Source organism: Geotrypetes seraphini, chromosome 9 (assembly GCF_902459505.1).
Source record: "Geotrypetes seraphini chromosome 9, aGeoSer1.1, whole genome shotgun sequence".
NCBI lineage: Eukaryota > Metazoa > Chordata > Amphibia > Gymnophiona > Dermophiidae > Geotrypetes > Geotrypetes seraphini.
Genome location: NC_047092.1, coordinates 134,536,002 through 134,556,343, shown reverse-complemented (window position 1 = coordinate 134,556,343; position 20,342 = coordinate 134,536,002). Strand labels below are relative to the sequence as shown.

General features: G+C 45.2%; 1 protein-coding gene across 1 annotated transcript in view; it reads left to right on the top strand.

Moving 5' to 3' along the window:
• Positions 1 to 20,342, top strand: part of CAB39 (calcium binding protein 39) — a 122,144-nt gene that overhangs the window by 66,353 nt on the left and 35,449 nt on the right. Inside the window, exons 5-6 of the mRNA XM_033959115.1 lie at positions 15,462 to 15,630; positions 17,976 to 18,035. Coding sequence (XP_033815006.1) covers positions 15,462 to 15,630; positions 17,976 to 18,035 — 229 coding nt within the window. The remainder of the gene's footprint in view (positions 1 to 15,461; positions 15,631 to 17,975; positions 18,036 to 20,342) is intronic.

The following is a 20,342-nucleotide window of genomic DNA, read 5'->3' as shown; positions in this document are numbered from 1 at the left end:
TGGATTGAGCTTTGACGGAGACTTCAGTAGCTGGAACCTAAGAATAGTACCTGGCAGAGCTTTGGATTCTTGTCCAGAAATAGCTAAGAAAAAAAAACCCCAACAAATTTTTAGATTGAATCAGGTTGGGCAGACTGGATGGACCATTCGGGTCTTTATTTGCCATCATCTACTATGTTACTATGTAAGTGGAGGCAAGCCAGAGCTGATGAGGCTCCCTTCAGACAATACTTCTGACATCTCCGTGAGCCTGGGTTGAGAGCCATTTGGAAACGGTCTTTAGAGGTGTTAAAAAATCTGGGTCAGATGGGTGTAAAAAATCAATTTTAAGCACAAAAAATTTCAAATTTAAGGCTTTCTTTTGTATATTTTAGACAGTGGTGTTTATAGTGCAACTAAGATAAGGTATTGGATGGCTCTCAATCGATTAAAGTTGAGTATCCAGAAAACAAAAGTAATGTGTGTTGGAAGAAAGCTAGGGGAGGATGAACTGATTTTGCTTGAGCTTTTGTGTACAACGGTAGTGGTGGTAATGGAGGTTAAATATCTAGGAGTCCTTGTAGACTGTGGCTTGACCTTCAGAGGACATGTTAAGGAAATGATTCAAAAGGTGTTTTTCAGATTATACATGATGAGTAGTAAAAGGCCTTATCTGTCTGGCGGTACTTTTAAAATTGTTCTGCAAGCTATTGTTCTATCAGGTCTTGATTGCAATCTGGTATTTCTGGATAAACATGCTTCAGTTTTGTGTAAACTACAAGTGGCGCAAAATTCGATCATCAGGACACTTTCAGCTGAGGAGGCTCGAGCATGTTTCTAAATGCTATGTCAAAATTATATTGGCTTAAACTAAAATATAGGATTTGTTAAAAATTGCTGTTAATGGTTTGCCTTTGTGTGCATAATTTAGCACCAAAGTGCTTGGTGGAAAGCATTCTGGCACTTGCTCCGCCTCGCCAGTTGCGTTCTGTCGATCGTGCTGATTTGTATAGTCCTACTGGCAAGGAATTGCGGTTGCACGTCTCTAGGGATAATATATTTTCATGTATAGGTCCCAGGGAATGGAACAAGCTTTCATTATTTATCCATCAGCAAAATAATTTACAGTTTCAAAAATTTTTTGAAGAATCATCTTTTCTGTCAAAAGAAGTGTGGTATTTGAATTTTGTACTTTGAGTTTTACATAGAGCTCTGGCCGCTCTATTTTTCTTTTGTTTCTTTCTAATTGTTTATTGTATGTGCATTGTCCTGTTTATACGTTTGTATATATTGCTGTGATCCGCTTTGGGAAAGGCGGGATACAAATAAATAAACTATAAACTATGGTGAGATTATAGAAAGGTTTCTTTCTGATTTCTGACCCATGCAGATCACTGTTGTGTAAAGCAGTGCTGTACAGAAGATCTTTAGACAACAACTCTAGTATTACCTAAACTTTACAGCAGATTGTCTGCAGTGATGAGTTCTGTTTTTCAAATGTGACCAGTTTTCAGTGAATTCTGTCTGAGCTTTTTCTTGTCTTCAGATCTTACCTCAGCCTCAACTTCACTTTTTTTCCATATCTTTCAAATTTTTATTAAAGTTTTCAATACAAATACAAAGTAATAAAACATCAAGAGATATGCAAAATAAAAATATAAAACTAAATCTCACACCCCCTCCCCCCACCCCTTATCAGCCATAAATCCAGAGTCTCAAATTTGGGAAAGCAGGAGAGAAAGCAGAGTCCATTCATCATACTAAGGATCAAAACGGCCAAAAATGTTAGTCAGTTGCTTCATATCTCAAATCTCACAAAAATCGTGTAGTCCAATCCTCTAGTGTGGGGCTAACAGAGTGCTTCCATTTTGTAGCTATTTCACATTTTGCCGCTGCCACCAGACAAATCTGCTTTATGCAAGTTTCGCATTTACAACTCATTGTGTTACTCAAGCCCAGCAAGGCATTTGATATCAACTTTGCATCTCTCCAAAACGGTTGCAGGAGATCACAAGTCCACCACACGTAGGAAAAAAGCCCCCAACTTCTCCAGCAAACATTAGAGGCAGTAGCTGGAAACATCATTTTTTCGAGGACAAGCAGGCATAATATTCTCATACATGGGCAACGTCATCCACAAAACCAGTACGGATTCTACCAACTGCACTGTCACTTTAAAACTTTAGGCAGTGCCCATACTGCCCACATGCTGGTGCTTTCCCACCAGACGTCAAGTTCTGCATTTTCTGTAGAGCTGAGAAAAGCTTTGTCTTCAATTTTCTCTTCAGCGTGTCAAACTTTTGCCTTTTTTTTAATGCCCTCCCATACTTTTCAGTATTTTCCTCATTCTTGTTTTTATCGTGTTTCAGTATTTTACCCAACTTTTTGGTCTACATGACACACTGAGCCATTTTTTCTTCATGGGAGTGTCGACCATTTTCAGCATCCTAGTTACTCAACTTCCCCAGATCATTGAACCTTTTGACTTAGCATCAGCCATTTTCTCTGCCATGTCAAAGAGGGTACCGAGTGGCTACATTGGCTCCCAGTTGAGGCAAGAATATTATTCAAGTTAGGTTGTGCCTGTTACAAGACATTGTTTGGCCTTATATCTGATTATATTATTGATCACTTAAATTTACTGACAGAAAACGCTTTTCTTGAGATTTTAGATTACAGTGGTACCTTGGATTACGAGCATAATCCATTCCAGGAGCATGCTCGTAATCCAAAATGCTCGTTTATCAAAGCGAGTTTCCCCATAGGAAATAATGGAAACTCGCTTTGATACGTTCCCACCCCCCCACCTCCCCCCGCTCGCAAAGTCCCCCCCACCCTTGTGATCTGGCACCCCCCGCCCGACCAACTTTAACTCACCCCTCCCCCCCGTCTGGCACCGGCACGAGAACCGCTCCCCCCCGCTCGCAAAGGCCCCCCCCGCTCAAATCGGCACTCCCTCACGAGAGCAGGAACCCCCCGCCCGACCAACTTTAACTCACCCCCCCTTTGGCATCGGCACGCAGCCCACAAGTGCCGGTGCCGCTTGAAGATCTTCTTCCCAGTCTCTGCCGGCTTTGAGCATGCATCTGCGCATGCTCAAGCCCTTCTAATTCTCCCTCTCGCCGAGAATGCTCAAAGCCGGCAGAGACTGGGAAGAAGATCTTCAAGCGGCACCGGCACTTGTGGGCTGTGTGCTGGTGCCAAAGGGAGGGTGAGTTAAAGTTGGTCGGGCGGGGGGTTCCTGTTCTCGCCGGGGGGGGGGTGCCAATTCGAGCGGGAGGGGGCCCTTTGTGAGTGGGGGGGGAGCGATGCCGGTTATAGGGGGGTGCTCGCAAATTGAGTCAACACTTGGTTCGCGAGACACGTTTTGCGAGAATGTTTTGCTCGTCTTGCAAAACACTCGCAAACCGGGTTACTCACAAACCGAGGTTTGACTGTATTTGCATTTCCCACTGTAAAAGGTTGCATATACAAAAGATTTTTCTATAGAATTTTATTTTTTCAAGCTGGATCATGGGATAAACCCTTTTCTGTCCTGAGAACAAACTCCAGCTCCAATCTTTCCTTTAGAAAAATGCTAAAGACTTATTTAGAATACACTGTGCTTGCATAGTCTCTTGATTGTTGTTAACCACATTGACCTGAGAGGTTACTGTGGTATATAAGTGAATTTGTTATGTTTAAGAAATTTCTTCATGTAATTTGACCATTTCATTCTCTGACCCACATAATTAATGTGTCCAAAAACTTAAGTTTGAAAAACTTTTCGGTACTGCTTTGGCATAGACATATATGGATACCCAACCTCATATAATTCAGGCATTATCTTCAGCACTGAGTGCATCGACACGCTTTTAGAGTGTCAGTCTTTTTACAGAGACAGGACTCTACTTTCTCTTCTTCTGTGCCTCGCGCATCGAGGTACGTGGCACTTAAGGAAGCTAAGAAGCACAAAGTACATCACAATACAAAGTCTTGCCCTTTGGACTGGCTTCAGCCCTTCGTGTCTTCACAAACCGCCTAGTGGTAGTGATGGCAGCCCTTTGCACATGGGGGTTTCACATATTTAAAAGGACTACACACATTCTACTCTCTCCCAGAAGTGTCAAGAGATCTGTAGTACTACCAAAGTCGAACATAAGATTTGCCGCTGCTGGGTCAGACCAGTGATCCATCGTGCCCAGCAGTCCGCTCACTGAGCGGCCCTTAGGTCAAAGACCAGTGCCCTATTTGAGTCTAGCCTTACTTGCATATGTTCTGTTCCAGTAGGAACTTATCCAACCTTGTCTTGAATCCCTGAAGGGTGTTTTCCCCTATAACAGCCTCCGGGAGAGCGTTCCAGACCTCCACCACTCTCTGGCTGAAGAAGAACTTCCTTACATTCATACGGAATCTTTTCCCTTCTAACTTTAGCAAGTGCCCTCTCGTTCTCTTCACCTTGGAGAGGGAGAACAAATCTCTCTGTCTCTACTAAGTCAATTCCCTTCAATATCTTAAATGTTTTGATCATGTCCCCTCTCATTCTTCTCTTTTCAAGGGAGAAGAGGTTCCGTTTCTCTAGAGTCTTGTTGTACGGCAACTCCCCTAGCCCCTTAATCATTTTTGTCGCTCTTCTCTGGACCCTTTTGAGTAGTACAATGTCCTTTTTCATGTACGGCGACCAGTGTTGGATGCAGTATTCCAGGTGGGGCGTACCATGGCCCGGTATAACGGCATGATAACCTTTTCAGATCTGTTTGTGATCCCCTTCTTAATCATTCCTAGCATTCTGTTTGCCCTTTTCGCTGCTGCCATGCATTGCGCGGATGGTTTCATTGACTTGTCTACAAGTACTCCCAAGTCTCTTTCCTGGGGCTCTCTCCAAGTATAGCACCGAACATCCTGTATTTGTGTATATGATTTTGGTTACCGACATGCATCACCTTGCACTTATCCACGTTGAACCTCATTTGCCATTTTGCGGCCCATTCCTCCAGTGTATTTATGTCTCTTTGTAGGTCTTCGCAATCCTTCTGTGTCTTCACTACTCTGAATAACTTTGTATCGTCCACAAATTTAATCACCTCTCTCACCGTGCCAATTTCTAGATCGTTTATAAATATGTTGAAGAGCACAGGCCCGAGCACCAAACCCTGTGGCACTCCACTCGTGACGCTTTTCCAGTCCAAGTATTGTCCATTCAGCCCCACTCTCTGTTTCCTATCTGCCAACCAGTTTTTAATCCACGTGAGTGTATCACTCTCTATTCCATGGCTCGCAGTTTTTCGAAGTAGACGTTCATGCAGAACCTTGCCAAACGTCTTCTGGAGAAAAAAGCATATGCTACAAAAGTTAGCAGGCACATCTCAATTATAGGTCAGAAAAAAAATCCACCTGATTTGTCTTTGTGCATATTACTCAACATATTTTGGGGAGAAAATAGTCTCTCAAATCTCTCTCTATTATATATCCAACAGTAGCAGGACTCTCTCCACATTTATAAAACGTGCGGAATTAAAATTGACGGTTCCACAACAGCTTCCCAGGACACAGTCTTTATAAAGAGTGTTTTGTCTTATTTTCTTTTAAATTCTTCGTTGTGTACTCATCACCACTCAAACATAAACATCCATACATGGCAGTCTCATAATCTTAAAAAATACAAAATGAATTGGTACTTACACTCAGAACTGTATTTAGCTGTTCCCAGACCTCTCTTTGATCGCTGCCAATTACCCTGCCTCAGCTGTCTTCATTAAGCTGGGTCCTGCATCCGCTTCCCAACAAGAGTATCCCATTTCACGCGTTCTCAGGGAATCTTGAAGAGAGAAACAAAAATGCCAACACCGTGGCTGATTTACATATTTCCCTACTTAGACGCCTGGTTGAGACATTGGTGTTCATAGAGGCTTACTACTGAAGCAGAGAGTGGATATTCTCATTCGCCAGTGTCAATCTCCTTCCTTTGACACAATTCCACAAATCAGATGTTACACCTTCTTGATCATATGGCATTCATGATACACGTCACTCCTTTGGCATGTCTTCACCTCAGAGTTCCACAATGGACCCTGTCAACCTAGTGGTCTTAAGCCATGTGACATCTGTCTGCTACAATCCAAGTCACCTCGAACTTCTGTCACTCTCTCAAGTGGTGGATATTTCCTCACAATCTCACTCGGTCTTTCCTTCCAGCCAGCCCCTCCCCCAGCCATCACAAATTTCTAACTACAAATGCTTCAATTTTAGGATGGGGTGCTCATCTGGATGGCCTCCATATAAATCTTGGAACTAAAAGCACATGGCCTTAAAAAGAAAGTGGCTGGGGCACAGAGTCCGCTGGGATCCTCATTTTTTAACTTTTGCAGACCTCATGGATCTGTGGGGTGAGCAGGATCTGTGAGGTCCACAGGAGTTAAAACAAGGTTCCCTGCGGACCCCATGCCACGACCGCTTTCTTTTTAAGGCTGTGTGGTAGATGTCTTTGGTATCTGCGTGATCCTTGTTTTACCCAGTACCCTTTAAAATAATGTGACTTATTGCATTTGGTAACTTCGCTATATCCAGCTGCACTAAACACAAAATCTTCTGCCTGCCAGAATTCAGCGACCACCGTCCTCTTGAACTGTAGTAAATTAAAACTTTTACAGCTTCTTTCGTGAAACCATTCCCTTCTCAGTCCAAGAAAATCTAAGTTTAAAATAGCTATGCAGTCAGAAGCAGAGAAAATCCCTTTTGTTAGCTGCCCCAGAAGCTATGCATTCACCACCCACCAGCGATGTCACTTCCTCCAAGTTCAACTTTTCAGTGTAATTTTTATTCTTAAGTGTTTCTGGCAGTTGACGTTGCCAGCTAAATAGGCTATAAAAGAATCCCTGAATACTTTCTTATGTTGTCAAATGCTCACAGCTTAGAAAAGCCCTGTTTGTGGCAAGTAGACAGAACAATCACAAACTAAGAGATTCCAAGGATCAAAGTAGTGTGAACTTGTCTTCTCCTCATTTATTGTCTAATGAGTCACTAAGCATTTTGGATCTTATTAGTGACTTAAAAAAAAGCAACAATGATTTAATTGGGAGTATCTAAATTTTTTGCACCCAACCCAGTGAAAGTTGGAAAAAATTATACATTATAAAACTTTGCAGGGGAGAAAAACTTGTGAAAAGACATCAGGATTTAGGATGGGCCAGATTGGACTGTATGTTCCAAAGAAAATAGCCTAATGCATTTCTATGGGAGAAGCAGCACCACCATCTGATGTTCACCACCCTATGTTCTACTTTCCAGGCAAAGCTTGAAGAATTTGCCAGAATTTGGCAGCTAAGAAAACCTGAGGGAATGGGACATTTTAGGAGGTGAAGAACTTTTGTGCATAAAAGAGGAGTGTGACTTGGGTGTGGTAATATGTGATGATTTTAAGGTGGCCAAACAGGTAGAAAAGGTGACGGCGAAAGCTAAGGGTTATGTTTGGGTGCATAGAGAGAGGAATATCCAGGAGGAAAAAGGAGGTAATGATGCCCATGTATAAGATTCTGGTGAGACCTCGTTTAGAATATTGTGTACTGTTCTGGAGATTGCACCTTCAAAAAGATATAAACTGGAGTCGGTCCAGAGTACGGCTACTAAAATGGTCGGTGGTCTTAGTTATAAAGCGTATGGAGACAGACTTAAAGATCTCAATATGATTACTTTGGAGGAAAGGAAGGAGAGAAGAAATGTTTAAATACCTGTATGCCATGAGGCAGGTCTTTGGAATGAGGGGGCATAGGATGATGGTGAAGTAACCTCAGAAAATATTTTTTCATGGAAAGGATGGTGAATGCATGGAATAGCTTCCTGGATGAGGTGGTGGAGATGAAAAATGTATCTGAATTAAAGAAAGCTTGGGTCAAGTAATAATAATTATCCCAGGACAAGCAGGTGACGTCATCCAACGGAGCGCCGATGCGGACATCTCACAAGCATACTTGCTTGTAGAAACTTTTAGAAGTTTCGAGTTGCCCACACCGCGCATGCGCGAGTGCCTTCCCGCCCGATGCACCGGGCGTGTCTCCTCAGTTATTTCTCTTCTGCGGAGCTGAGAAGTTTGCCTTCGAAACTCTCTGTGCGAAGTTCCTTTACTTGTGCCCTCTGTGCCCGCGGTTTTGAGTTTTTTTCTGGGCTCATTATCTTTGGCTCACGTTGTGTTTTATTGTTTTTAAAAAAAAAAAAATTTCTTTCGATCGTTCGACCGGGCAGGTCGCAAGGCTGCGGCCCCGCGGCTTCGACCTTGTGGTGGAGCTTTTTCGGCCTATGTCCCGGCCTGTTACCGGTTTTAAAAAGTGTGTCAAGTGCCAGCGCGCGATTTCGTTGATACTCCCTCATCGACATTGTCTTCCGTGTCTGGGGCCTCAACATCTTCCGAAATCGTGCCGGCCTTGCTCCACTCTTACATCACGTGCTTTTAAGCGTTGCTGTTCGTACCGGCTTCGACTCCGACGCCTGCTGCGGTGCCTTCCGCTGTCTCCTCAGGTCAGGTAGCGCAGCCTCCCATTCCTCCACTGGTGCTCAAGGTGCCCAAGATCTCTAAGTCCAAGCCCCCTGGCGGCCGAGTTAGCAATGTCCGTGCGGGAGGTCCCATTGCTGATGCGGATCCCTCTTTGCTGGCTTCGTTCCATGCCATGATGGAGAAGCAATTTGTCGAGCTCTTTACCAAGATTGGGCTGACGCTTCTCTCCCAGATCCAGCCTGGGCACGCGGAAGCCTCCCGCGAAGTCGAGCCGCCTCCGGTGCCTCCTCGGCACGCACACTCGCTGCTGGGAGCAGAGTCTCGGCGAGTGTCTGGTCTGGCTTCGGGGCAAGCCTCGCAAGGAGTAGAGTCTTTGCCCATGCCACCTTTGGAACCGATACCCTCGATGCATGGCTTGCCTGGACCGGAGCCTTCCTCCGCGATGCCGAGCCTCGAGCCTTGGGGAGCCTCGTGGGGCCTTGTCTCAGCCTCTGCTGCTTCAATCCACAGCCTCCAGTCCCATCTACTCGGCTGCCTCGTCTGGGCTACGCTCGCCTCGACGCTCGAGGCCTGCTTCTCGACACAGCTCCGGTCGTCGATCGAGGCATTCATCGAGGCATGCCTTGCCTCGGCGAAAGCAATCTTTTCGGGAGTTTTCCCCGGAGTACTCGCCTCCTCCTCCGATGCCTGAACTCGAGGACTGCGGGGGTTCGTTCTCCCCTTGCCGGTCCTCGACCTCAGCGGACCAGGCCACCTCATCTTCTTCTAGCCCGTCTCGAGGCCTGGCCCTAGCGGACCAGTTGTCATTCTCGTCCTTCCTGAGGCAGATGGCGGTGGATCTGGACATCACCCTGGATTCGGGTTCCAAGTTTTCTAAGGAATATCTGGAGACAATGCATCTTCCTCAACCTCCTGCTGAGTCTCTCCGTCTGCCTCTACATAGGCTTCTGGACCAGACTTTCATGAGGTGCTTCGAGACCTCATACTCCATCCCTGCGTTCCCAGGGAAGTTGGATGCTAGGTACCGCACGGTGCACCATAAGGGCTTCGACGGAGCACAGCTCTCTCACCAGTCCCTTTTGGTTGAATCCTCTCTGAAGTGGTCTCATCCCTCCCAGGTCTATGCCTCCACTCCTCCTGGCCAGGAGGGCAAAACCATGGTCAGATTTGGCAGGCGCATCTACCAGAACTCGATGATGGCTTCTTGAGTCCTGAATTACAGCTTTCATTTTGCGACCTACTTTGAGTTTTTTCTATCCATTCTTCAAAAGTTTTTGCCCTATCTGGACTCTCAGGCTCACTTCGAGTACTTGGAGGTACTGGCGTCATTGTCCCAACTCCACCTGCAGATGATGCAATCATCTTACAACGCTTTTGAGCTCTCGGCCAGAGCGGCTGCTTGTTCGGTGGCCATGAGATGCTTGGCGTGGCTGCGGACCATTGATATCGGCCCGAATCTCCAGGACAGGCTGGCGAACGTTCCCTGTGCGGGAGCGGACCTTTTCGACAAGTCCATCGAGGCGGTGACGGAGAAGCTGTCCAAACATGAAAAATCTTTTCAATCTATTCTCTGCCAGAAACCCAAGCCTGCTATCTCTCGTCCGTCTCGTCCGCCTATGATTTATCAGAGGCGCTACCCGCCGAAGCAGGCCCCCACCATCCGGCCGCCTGTGAAGAGGCAGCACCAGCAGAAGCCCCAACAAAAACCTCAGCCTTCTGCTGTCCCCAAGGCTCCCCAGCCTTTTTGACTGTCTCGTAGGGAGCATAACTTGCATCGTTCTGCCTTCCCCGCTTTTTCCCATCGGAGGTCGTCTCCATCATTTTTACCATCGATGGACGACTATTACCACTGACCTCTGGGTCCTTTCCATCGTAAGAGAGGGATACTCTCTTCAGTTCCATCATGTTCCTCCGGAACATCCTCCAAGAGAGTATCCTTCCAACTTAACCCAGACCGCCCTTCTTGTTCAGGAAGCTCAGGCTTTGCTCCGGCTTCGTGCCGTCGAGCCGGTCCCTGTGGACCAACAGAACAGGGGTTTTTACTCCTGGTACTTCCTTGTTCCGAAGAAGATGGGCGACCTGCGTCCTATTTTGGACCTCAGGGTGCTCAACAAGTTCCTGGTCAGGGAGAAGTTTCGCATGTTGACCCTGGCTTCACTCTATCCTCTCCTCGAGCAGAACGACTGCTTATGCTCCCTGGATCTCAAGGAGGCCTACACTCATATTCCCATCCATCCGGCCTCCTGTCAATACCTCAGATTTCGGGTGGGACACCTTCATCTTCAGTACAGAGTGCTCCATTTTGGCCTCGCTTCGTCTCCCAGAGTCTTCACCAAAAATGCCTGGTTGTGGTGGCCGCAGCATTTAGGAACCATGGTCTGCAGGTGTTTCCCTACCTCGACGACTGGCTCATCAAGGATTCCACGTCTCAGGGGGGGCCGTCTGGGCCACTCGGAGGACAATCTGGTTTCTGCAGAGTCTGGGATTCGAGATCAACTTTCCCAAATCCCATCTTCAACCTTCACAGTCTCTCCCCTTCATCGGAGCTGTTCTGGATACTATTCAACTCAGAGCGTTCCTTCCTCCTCAGCGCTTGGTGGCACTTCTTCATCTTTGTCACTCGGTCTCTTCTTGTCTGTCCATCTCGGCGAGACACATGATGGTGCTCATGGGCCACCTGGCCTCTACGGTTCACGTGACGCCTTTTGCCAGACTTCACCTGCGGATTCCTCAGTGGACCCTGGCTTCTCAATGGTCGCAGATCTCCGACCCTCTGACTCGTCACATTCAGGTCACTCCTGCTCTGCTGCAGTCGCTTCGCTGGTGGATGCTCTCTTCCAATCTTTCCAGAGGTTTGCTGTTTCACATGTCTATCCATCAGAAGGTCCTCACGACCGACTCCTCGACCTATGCTTGGGGGCTCATCTGGACGGTCTCTGCACCCAGGGCTATTGGACGAGTGCGGATCGTCTGTGCCATATCAATCTCCTGGAACTCAGGGCGATTTTCAATGCTCTCACTGCTTTTCAGCATCTACTTCACGACATGATGGTCCTCATACGTACGGACAATCAGGTCGCCATGTATTATGTCAACAAGCAGGGAGGCATGGGATCGGCCTCCCTCTGCCAGGAGGCTCTGAGAGTTTGGGATTGGGCGATTCACCACAACGCCTTCCTCAAAGCTGTCTACATTCAGGGGGCGGACAATGCCTTGGCGGACAACTTGAGTCTTCTTCTACAGCCTCACGAGTGGACTCTCCATTCCACGCCCCTTCATCAAATCTTCTCCCTGTGGGGAACGCCTCAGATAGACCTCTTTGCAGCTCCCCACAACTTCAAACTGCCTCAGTTCTGCTCCAGGATCTACACTCCTCATCGTCTCGAGGCAGATGCTTTTCTTCTGAACTGGGGGAATCTCTTTCTGTATGCATTTCCTCCGTTTCCTCTCATTCAAAAGACTCTGGTCAAGCTCAAGTCCGACCGGGCCACCATGATTCTGATTGCTCCTCGGTGGCCCAGACAACCTTGGTACTCCCTCCTTCTGCAACTCAGCAGCAGGGAGCCCTTCCTTCTGCCAGTGTTTCCATCTCTGCTTATGCAGCATCAGGGATCTCTGCTTCATCCCAACCTGCAGTCGCTACACCTGACAGCTTGGTTCCTCCCAGCGTAACTCCCCTCCAGTTTTCACCAGCTGTGCGGGATGTTTTGGAAGCTTCAAGGAAGCCTGGTTCTCGAATGTGCTATTCCCAGAAATGGACTAGATTCTCTACTTGGTGTTTTTCTCAGCACAAGGAGCCTCAACATGCCCCCTTGTCCTCTGTTCTGGACTATCTTTTGCACCTGTCTCAATCTGGCCTCAAGTCTACATCGATCAGAGTCCACCTTAGTGCTATTGCTGCTTTCCACCAGCCTCTTTAGGGGAAACCTCTTTCTGCACATGCTGTGGTTTCCAGATTCATGAAAGGACTTTTCCATGTCAATCTTCCCCTCAAACTGCCCCCAGTGGTTTGGGACCTCAATGTTGTTCTTTCTCAGCTTATGAAGCCTCCATTTGAACCTCTTAACAAGGCTCCTCTGAAATTTCTCACTTGGAAAGTGGTGCTTCTCATTGGCCTCACTTCTGCCAGTCGAGTGAGTGAACTTCAAGCATTGGTTGCGGATCCGCCCTTTACAGTGTTTCATCATGACAAGGTGGTCCTTCGCACTCATCCCAAATTCCTCCCCAAGGTGGTCTCGGAATTTCATCTGAATCAATCCATTGTTCTTCCTGTGTTTTTTTCTAAAGCCTCATTCTCATCCTGGAGAATTAGCTCTTCACACTCTGGACTGTAAGCGTGCTTTAGCTTTCTACCTGGAACGCACCAAGCCTCACAGGACTGCTCCTCAACTTTTCATCTCCTTCGATCCGAACAAGTTGGGATGCCCTATCTCTAAGTGCACCATCTCCAACTGAATGGCGGCTTGTATCTCTTTCTGCTATTCCCAGGCTGGATTACTCCTTCACAGTAAAGTCACAGCCCATAAGGTCAGAACAATGGCAGCCTCTGTAGCTTTCCTCAGATCGACACCGATTGAGGAAATTTGTAAAGCTGCCACTTGGTCCTCGGTTCATACCTTCACCTCACACTATTGTCTGGATACCTTCTCCAGACGGGATGGACAGTTTGGCCAAACAGTGTTATAAAATTTGTTCTCCTAAGTTGCCAACTCTCCCACCATCCCATTGTGGTAAGCTTGAAGGTCACCCACTAGTGAGAATACCTGCCTGCTTGTCCTGGGATAAAGCAATGTTACTTACCGTAACAGTTGTTATCCAGGGACAGCAGGCAGCTATTCTCACGTCCCACCCACCTCCCCTGGGTTGGCTTCTCTGCTGGCTATCTGAACTGAGGAGACACGCCCGGTGCATTGGGCGGGAAGGCACTCGCGCATGCGCGGTGTGGGCAACTCGAAACTTCTAAAAGTTTCTACAAGCAAATATGCTTGTGAGATGTCCGCATCGGGGCTCCGTTGGATGATGTCACCCACTAGTGAGAATAGCTGCCTGCTGTCCCTGGATAACAACTGTTACGGTAAGTAACATTGCTTTTTATTCTTATATACCGCCAAAGCCATAGTAGTTCAAGGCGATTTACACCAAGAAGAGCTGGACAATCAGCATTGCATCTCTAAGGGAGAGGAAGATGGCATGGATAGGCAAACTAGATAGGCCATATGGTCTTTATCTGTCTTCATTTGTCTATGTTTCTATGAATTAGGTCTTTCTCTTATGCTCTTTGTCAGTTCCTATGATATGTTCACAATATTTTGTGTTTGTTCCCTGCCTTCATAAATATGGTCTTTTACTATTCCCATACCTGAATGAATGGCTTCTTATGGTATAATCAGAGGCTTTAACCTTCCTGAGAAAAACAGTTGGGTTTTTTTTTCAGTGTCTCTAATTTCTTATCAGTTTCCAAAAATCCATGTTACATTCACCCAGCTTCAGTAGGATTATGGGAGCAGTGTTGTACACTTAAAAAAAACCAAACAATTTCACTAAGTTCTGAGCTGTGTAAGAGCAGTTCTATCCAAATGCTTTTGCATGACACCAACCACTTGTGTGCTTTAGCAATCCTGTAGTCTATGAAAACACCTTTTACAGGTAAGCAATACTACTTTCTTCATAAGTTTTCATGGGTAAATAGTGAAAGAGAAGAGCTACCAGAACTGGGGTTCTATATTACTGTAATTGCTAGTGCTTGAAACCATTTTACATTGAGTAGTAGCAGCCTGGAATGTTTGTTGTAGTACATATATGTGTGTGTAATATATGTAACATAACAGACTGCCGATTATCTTAAGGTAAGAGCGGGAGGCCAGGGGGGAACATGCAGGTCTTGGGGGGGGATCAGGTCTTCAAGGGAGGGGGCCCTGGTATAGAAGTACACGGAGGGAAGGAGGGTTCAAAGAAATGTACATATACCAGACTGGGGGGGAGAGGGAGAGAGATGGTGGACAATGGGATTTAGGGAGGAAAGGAACAGAAAGGGAGAGGACACAAGGGAATGGTGTGGATGGGGGGCGGGGAGATAGAGATACTGAATAGGAGGGTAGTTGGGAAGAGAAAGGGAGAGATGGTGAACCCTGGGGTGGTGGGGAAGGAGGGAGATATGCTGGATAAAGGGTAGTTGAGAAAAGGAGAGATGGTGGATCTGGGGATGGTGGGGTTTATCACTGCAGTTGCAGGGATGGAGATGAAAAAAAGGAAAGATGCCAGACCTCCGGGGGAGGGAAGGGAAACAGAAGGGGAGACAGAGATGAAAGATGGATGGTTAGCACGGAGAAAGAAGAAAGGAGACCCTAATCAGAAAACAACCAGAGCCTGGAACTAACATGATTTGAATAATGACCAGACAACAAAAAGTAGAAAAAATAATTTTATTTTCTGTTTTGTGATTACAATATGTCAGATTTGAAATGTGTATCCTGCCAGAGCTAGTGGTAGACCACGAACGTAAGCTAGAATTTAACAGAGAGAGGAAAAGTCCTTTTTTGTTTGTTTATTTTGTTTACACCACAGTGCCAGTGTGGGTAGGAGAGGGCAAAAGGGGTGAAGAGGCTATAAAATAAACCCACCAGGATGTTTGAAAAAAACACCCAATTGGGCAGGAAAATCAAATCGAAAAATCGATTCAATAGGCTGAATCAAATCAAAAAATTTTTTCCCTGAATCGGGCAGCACTAATGTATGGTACTTTTGTTCAAGTATAATTTATCTTCTTGTTTCTCACTTTTCCTATCTAAATTAGTTAGTAATACTCTTTTTTGTAGTATTTGCTCCATTCACAGAAGAGATGGCTGCATATGGGGTTTTCAGGTACTTTGATTTGGAAATCTTGTATGTATAAAAAGTGCTTATATAAATTGTGTTGCTATTGTTGTATCTGCTTAATACATTTGTTTTGCTCTTTCTAAATTAGCAGTATGCTTTTTATGAGGTTCTTTTTCTTAGTAGTTTGTGTCATTGTTAGGTATGAATCCCCGGAAATCGCTCTAAACTGTGGAATAATGTTAAGAGAATGTATCAGACATGAGCCGCTGGCTAAAATCATCTTGTGGTCAGAGCAGTTCTATGATTTCTTCAGATATGTGGAAATGTCAACATTTGACATTGCTTCAGATGCCTTTGCTACATTCAAGGTAATTTTGAAACCCACGCTTCTCCTAGTTTTATTGTTGATAATTTGAACATACTAAGCTTATTTGAAATAAAATGTTAGCTCTTTTAATTTTCAGTATGCAGCCCATAATTTCCTTTTATCAGGATTTCTTATTAATGTGACATGACTCTGCAGTAGAACTCTTTGGTGACGAGCAGATCAAAATATATAATTCTCTATGACAAGCAGGCATAATATTCTTAAGTGTGGGTGGATGGAGCCCGGTTCAAGCACTGTCAAGTGTAGTATCACTTTAAATGGCTGCCTTCCTGCCCGACCAAGAGCGCAGGACTATTGATCTCTAGAAAGGTTGCTGTCAGTCTCTCCTGTTTGTCAGATTCCTTTGCCTTTTGGTGCCTTGCATGCTTTTTCTTCTTTTACTTCATATTTGTTTTTCCCTTCTATTTTTCATTTTAAGTCCTTTTGTAAATTTTTTTTGAGTTCATGGTTTTGTGGTCTTTGGGGCTCCCCAAGGCCTTTTTTTGACTGAGAAGCATAGACAACTTTTGGTACATCGCGTATTCAAGCGCTCCAAGCCACTGAGCCTTTTGAACTTGGGTCAGCCATTTTTCCCTCCATGTCAGATCAGAGTGCTGAGTGGCTTTAAGAAGTATGTTTGGTAGAATAGGACCATTTCAGGCTGTGACCCCCATAATTGGTGTGTTCAGTGCTTGGGTCCTGAGCACCGGGTCATTCAGTGTGATTTGTTTGTGTATGCAAAATATATCCCTTAAACCTTGCAGAATTCACTGTCCTAAACTTTTTGAATCTGCATTGGCATCAACATCAAGCAAGGCAGTGGACTCAATACCAGATATTACCTACAGCGGCATCAACATCAATAAAGGTTGTGCCATTGCAGTATCGAGAGCATCCAGCATCACTCTGTACTCCAGATGCAAAAAGACTCTTGTCATCTTCGTTGATGCACCATTCAATGAGTGACCAAAAATGTAAGAGATCTGAGAAGCATCACCATGATTGCCCTTCTAGGCACAATGTCAACACCTCCCCTGTATCATAGTCTTCCATGCCTGGGAAGTGTTGCTGCCACACTCTGTCCAAAGTAGAAATGGAAACGCTGAGCCAAAGAGCGGCAGGAAATCAATCCCTCTTTCCACAGTTGTAGGTAAACTTCTCCGATTCAGCTGCAGAAGCAGTGTCCCTTTCACTAAAAACTAAACAAGTTACTTGCAAGCCAAGGTTTTATTGTATCTAGAAAGAAATGTAGTCCCATAGAAGCGAACTCCAGAGTGACCGGATAGCTGAGAAAAATAGTTATGAGAGTAGAAAAGAACCAGATAGGAAAGGCATAGCCTTTGGGATGGGAAAATATGTATCATATGTATGTACCAGAAGTGACCTGGAACTTGCCTGTCATTCTGAGGTCATCTCCTTCTTTAGAGTCTCCTTGCATGTTGCTCTTCTTATATTGTTACCCTTTCCTCTTTTTAAGGATGGTTGCATGCCTCTGATTATTCTCATTTCATTTTCTTCCTTCACCCAAAAAGTATAGATATTGTTCAATTCGAACAGGTGGAGCAAAGACCTACATATGAGTATTGGTGTTTTATTTAGAGGCCAGTTCTCCCTCCATCCCATTTTGTAAGCTAGGGTGTTATCTGGAGACGAAAGGCAGATATTCTCACATCCCATCCACTTTCCCTGGTTGGCTTCTTCACTTGGGCATAGAACTGACAACCTCGCGAGCCAGCATTGGGCGGGAAGGCACTTGCACATGCGCAAAGTCTTACAGCTTTCTAAAGCTTTAAGTGACAGTACACTTTGACATCACCCACATGTGAAAATAACTGCCTGCTGTCCCCATATAACACCTGTTATGGTAAGTATCTGTGTTTTATATGCAGGTACTTTCTCTGTCCCTAGGGAGCTCACAATCTTAAGTATTGTAATTTGGGGTAGTAGAGGGTTAAGTGACTTGCCCAAAGTCACAAAGAATTGCAATGGGAATCGAATCCAATACCCCAGGTTCTCGGCCCACTGCACTAACCACTAAACTACTCCTACTGGAAGATCCCCAGGCTCATAGAGCCAGAATCCCAGCAGCACTAATTTTGATGAGCTGAAAGAAATGGTAAATAGTTATCTACTGGGCCAAAAACCAGAAAATGTATCCAAATATTTTGAGAAGGTATAAAATTATTTTTCAAAACTCTGTTAAATTCATCTTTTGTGGTATCTGTGTATGTGTTTCCTAATTTGAAAAGTGTTTTTAATTTCAAGCTGTCTGTACCTTAATGCTGAACAACAGAAAACTAGTTTTAATAAACCTATGGGTTTGTTGACAGTTCTTGTTTGTTTCAGGATCTGCTTACGAGACACAAGTTACTAAGTGCAGAATTTTTGGAACAACATTATGATAGGGTAAGTAAATTAATTAAAAGAATTTTTAGAAATGCAGTTTTTTATATGTGTAATTTCAAACATATACTAAACCATATCAAAAGCCCACTAGTGAAAGAAAAAGCTGTGAGGTTTTTTTTGTATTTACTCAATAAGGGATAAAGAGCCTCACGTTATCCCAGGAGTTTTCCGCGGAGCTGAGAAGCCCTCGTTTCAAGGCTGTGCATGAGAGTTAGTTCTACCCGTGCCTTCTCTCTCTGCGGCTTGTGTATTTTCTTATTTACAGGGTCACTGTGTTACACGTGTTAAAAAAAAAAGTCTTTGTTTAATTTTTTCGGTCGTGTCATGGCGGGGCCTGTTCCGTGGCCTCAGCCTGCGGGCTTCAATTAGCCGCGGCCGTATTTCATTCCATGTCCCGGCAGGTCACAGGATTTAAGAAATGTAGCCGGTGTCAATGCGCGATCTCCACCACTGACCCACATAAGTGGTGTGTACAGTGTTTAGGACCTGATCATCGTCTGGAGTCGGGCACCTGCTGTGCTACACTTCAAAATCGAGCTCTTAAATGTCATCAAGTTCAGATTGAAAAAATCTTTGGGGGAATGGATCTTTCTTCAACTAAAGCCTTGACCCCGATTGTGACCTCGACTCCGTTGAAGTCTTCTGTGGGGCCCAAAACTTCAACTTTGACCTTGCTCAAGCCTTCATCGATGGGGAAGTCGTCATCCTCAGGGAAGTCATCTAAATCTTCTCTGGAGGGGCCGTTATTCTCAGTGTTTTCATCAGGTAAGCTACTCAGGAGTCACAGGCCATTTCAACAGTGGCCCTGGTGGACCGGTCGCTTCGAGACTTCCAAGGAAGTGTGTCTCAAAATCGAGACAACACTCTTCCTTGAGGTTGTCTTCCTCAGAGTCCATAGCCACACCAATTGTACCAGCTCCAGTGATCTTGGTGCTGGCTTTGCAGAATATGTTGGAAACTATTCTGCATCAGGAGTTAGGTAATATGCTTGCCAAATTGACTCCTGCCTCGACCCTGCTTCCTTGAGTTCAACCTGACCACTCTATTCAAGGAGTCGAGTCCTTGAGAATGCCTCGAGATCAATCTACACACTCTATGCAAGGAGTTGAGTATCTCGAGATACATCTGCACAAGAAGCTGAGTCCTTATCAGTGTCTCGACGTCGATCTCCAACCTCTAGTCTTACCTCTACACATAAGGCATTGCCTTCTTCAAGGCACAAGGCGAGGACTCCTTGACATTCCTCATCAAGGCTGGATTCGACTTGATCACAGGCCTGTGATTCAAGGCATAATTCTTCTTCACATTATTTGTCGAGGCATTCATCGAGGCCCAGGTCTTCTTCTCAAGACAGACCTCGTTCATCGAAGCATCGAGACTCTTCGAGACCATCAATTCCTTTATCAAGGAAACCTATTGTCGAGCCTCAGCATTCTCACTAGTCGAGTTCTTCTCCTGCGAGGTTTTCTTCACCAGCTGGTTCTTCTAAATGAAAACGTTCTGCTTCTTCGACTCATTCCAGAAGTGGGCGTTCATCTGCATCTCTGCCTATGAATTCAGATCTTCGGTATCAATACTCCAGAGAGGCTTCACCTTCTTTCTCTGCTGTCAAAGGTACCTCGAGGGGCTCTCGTACACTTTTTCCTCAACAATGTCATCCCTCTTCAGATCCAGTGTCCTTTACGAAGTTTCTATGCCAAATGAGTAAATATCTCAATATTACTTTGGAGTCTGATTCAAAATACTCTAAGGAGTATTTGGAAGAACTGGGTATGCCTAATCCTCCTAGGGATTCTTTAAAATTACCCATGAAGGGTATTCTTTCACAAACTTCCAAAAGGAATCTTGATACACCATACTCCATTCCTGCTGTGCTAGCAAAGCTGGAATCTTGATATAAAATGGTTCCCTGTAAGGGATTTCAGAAGTCTCAGCTATCACATCTATCTCTTCTAATGGAATCTTCTTTAAAAAAAGCCAATCCTGCCAAGTTTATGCCACCGTCCCTCCTGGCCAAAAGGGACAAACCATGGACAAGTTTGGCCGTCAGCTATATCAAAATTCGATGATGACAAATCAAATTTTAAACTATTACTTTGTCTTCACATCTTATCTGAAGCATTGGGTCAACGTCATGCCTACTTTCAACTTCCAGAATTTCAACACATGCATCACACTCTGGGTCAACTTCACATGCATATGGTTCAGGCTGCATATGATACATTTGAAGTGTTCTCAGTGGCGATGTGCCGTCTAGCCTGGCTCTGCACTGTAGATATGGATCCGAATCTGCATGGCCAATTGGCC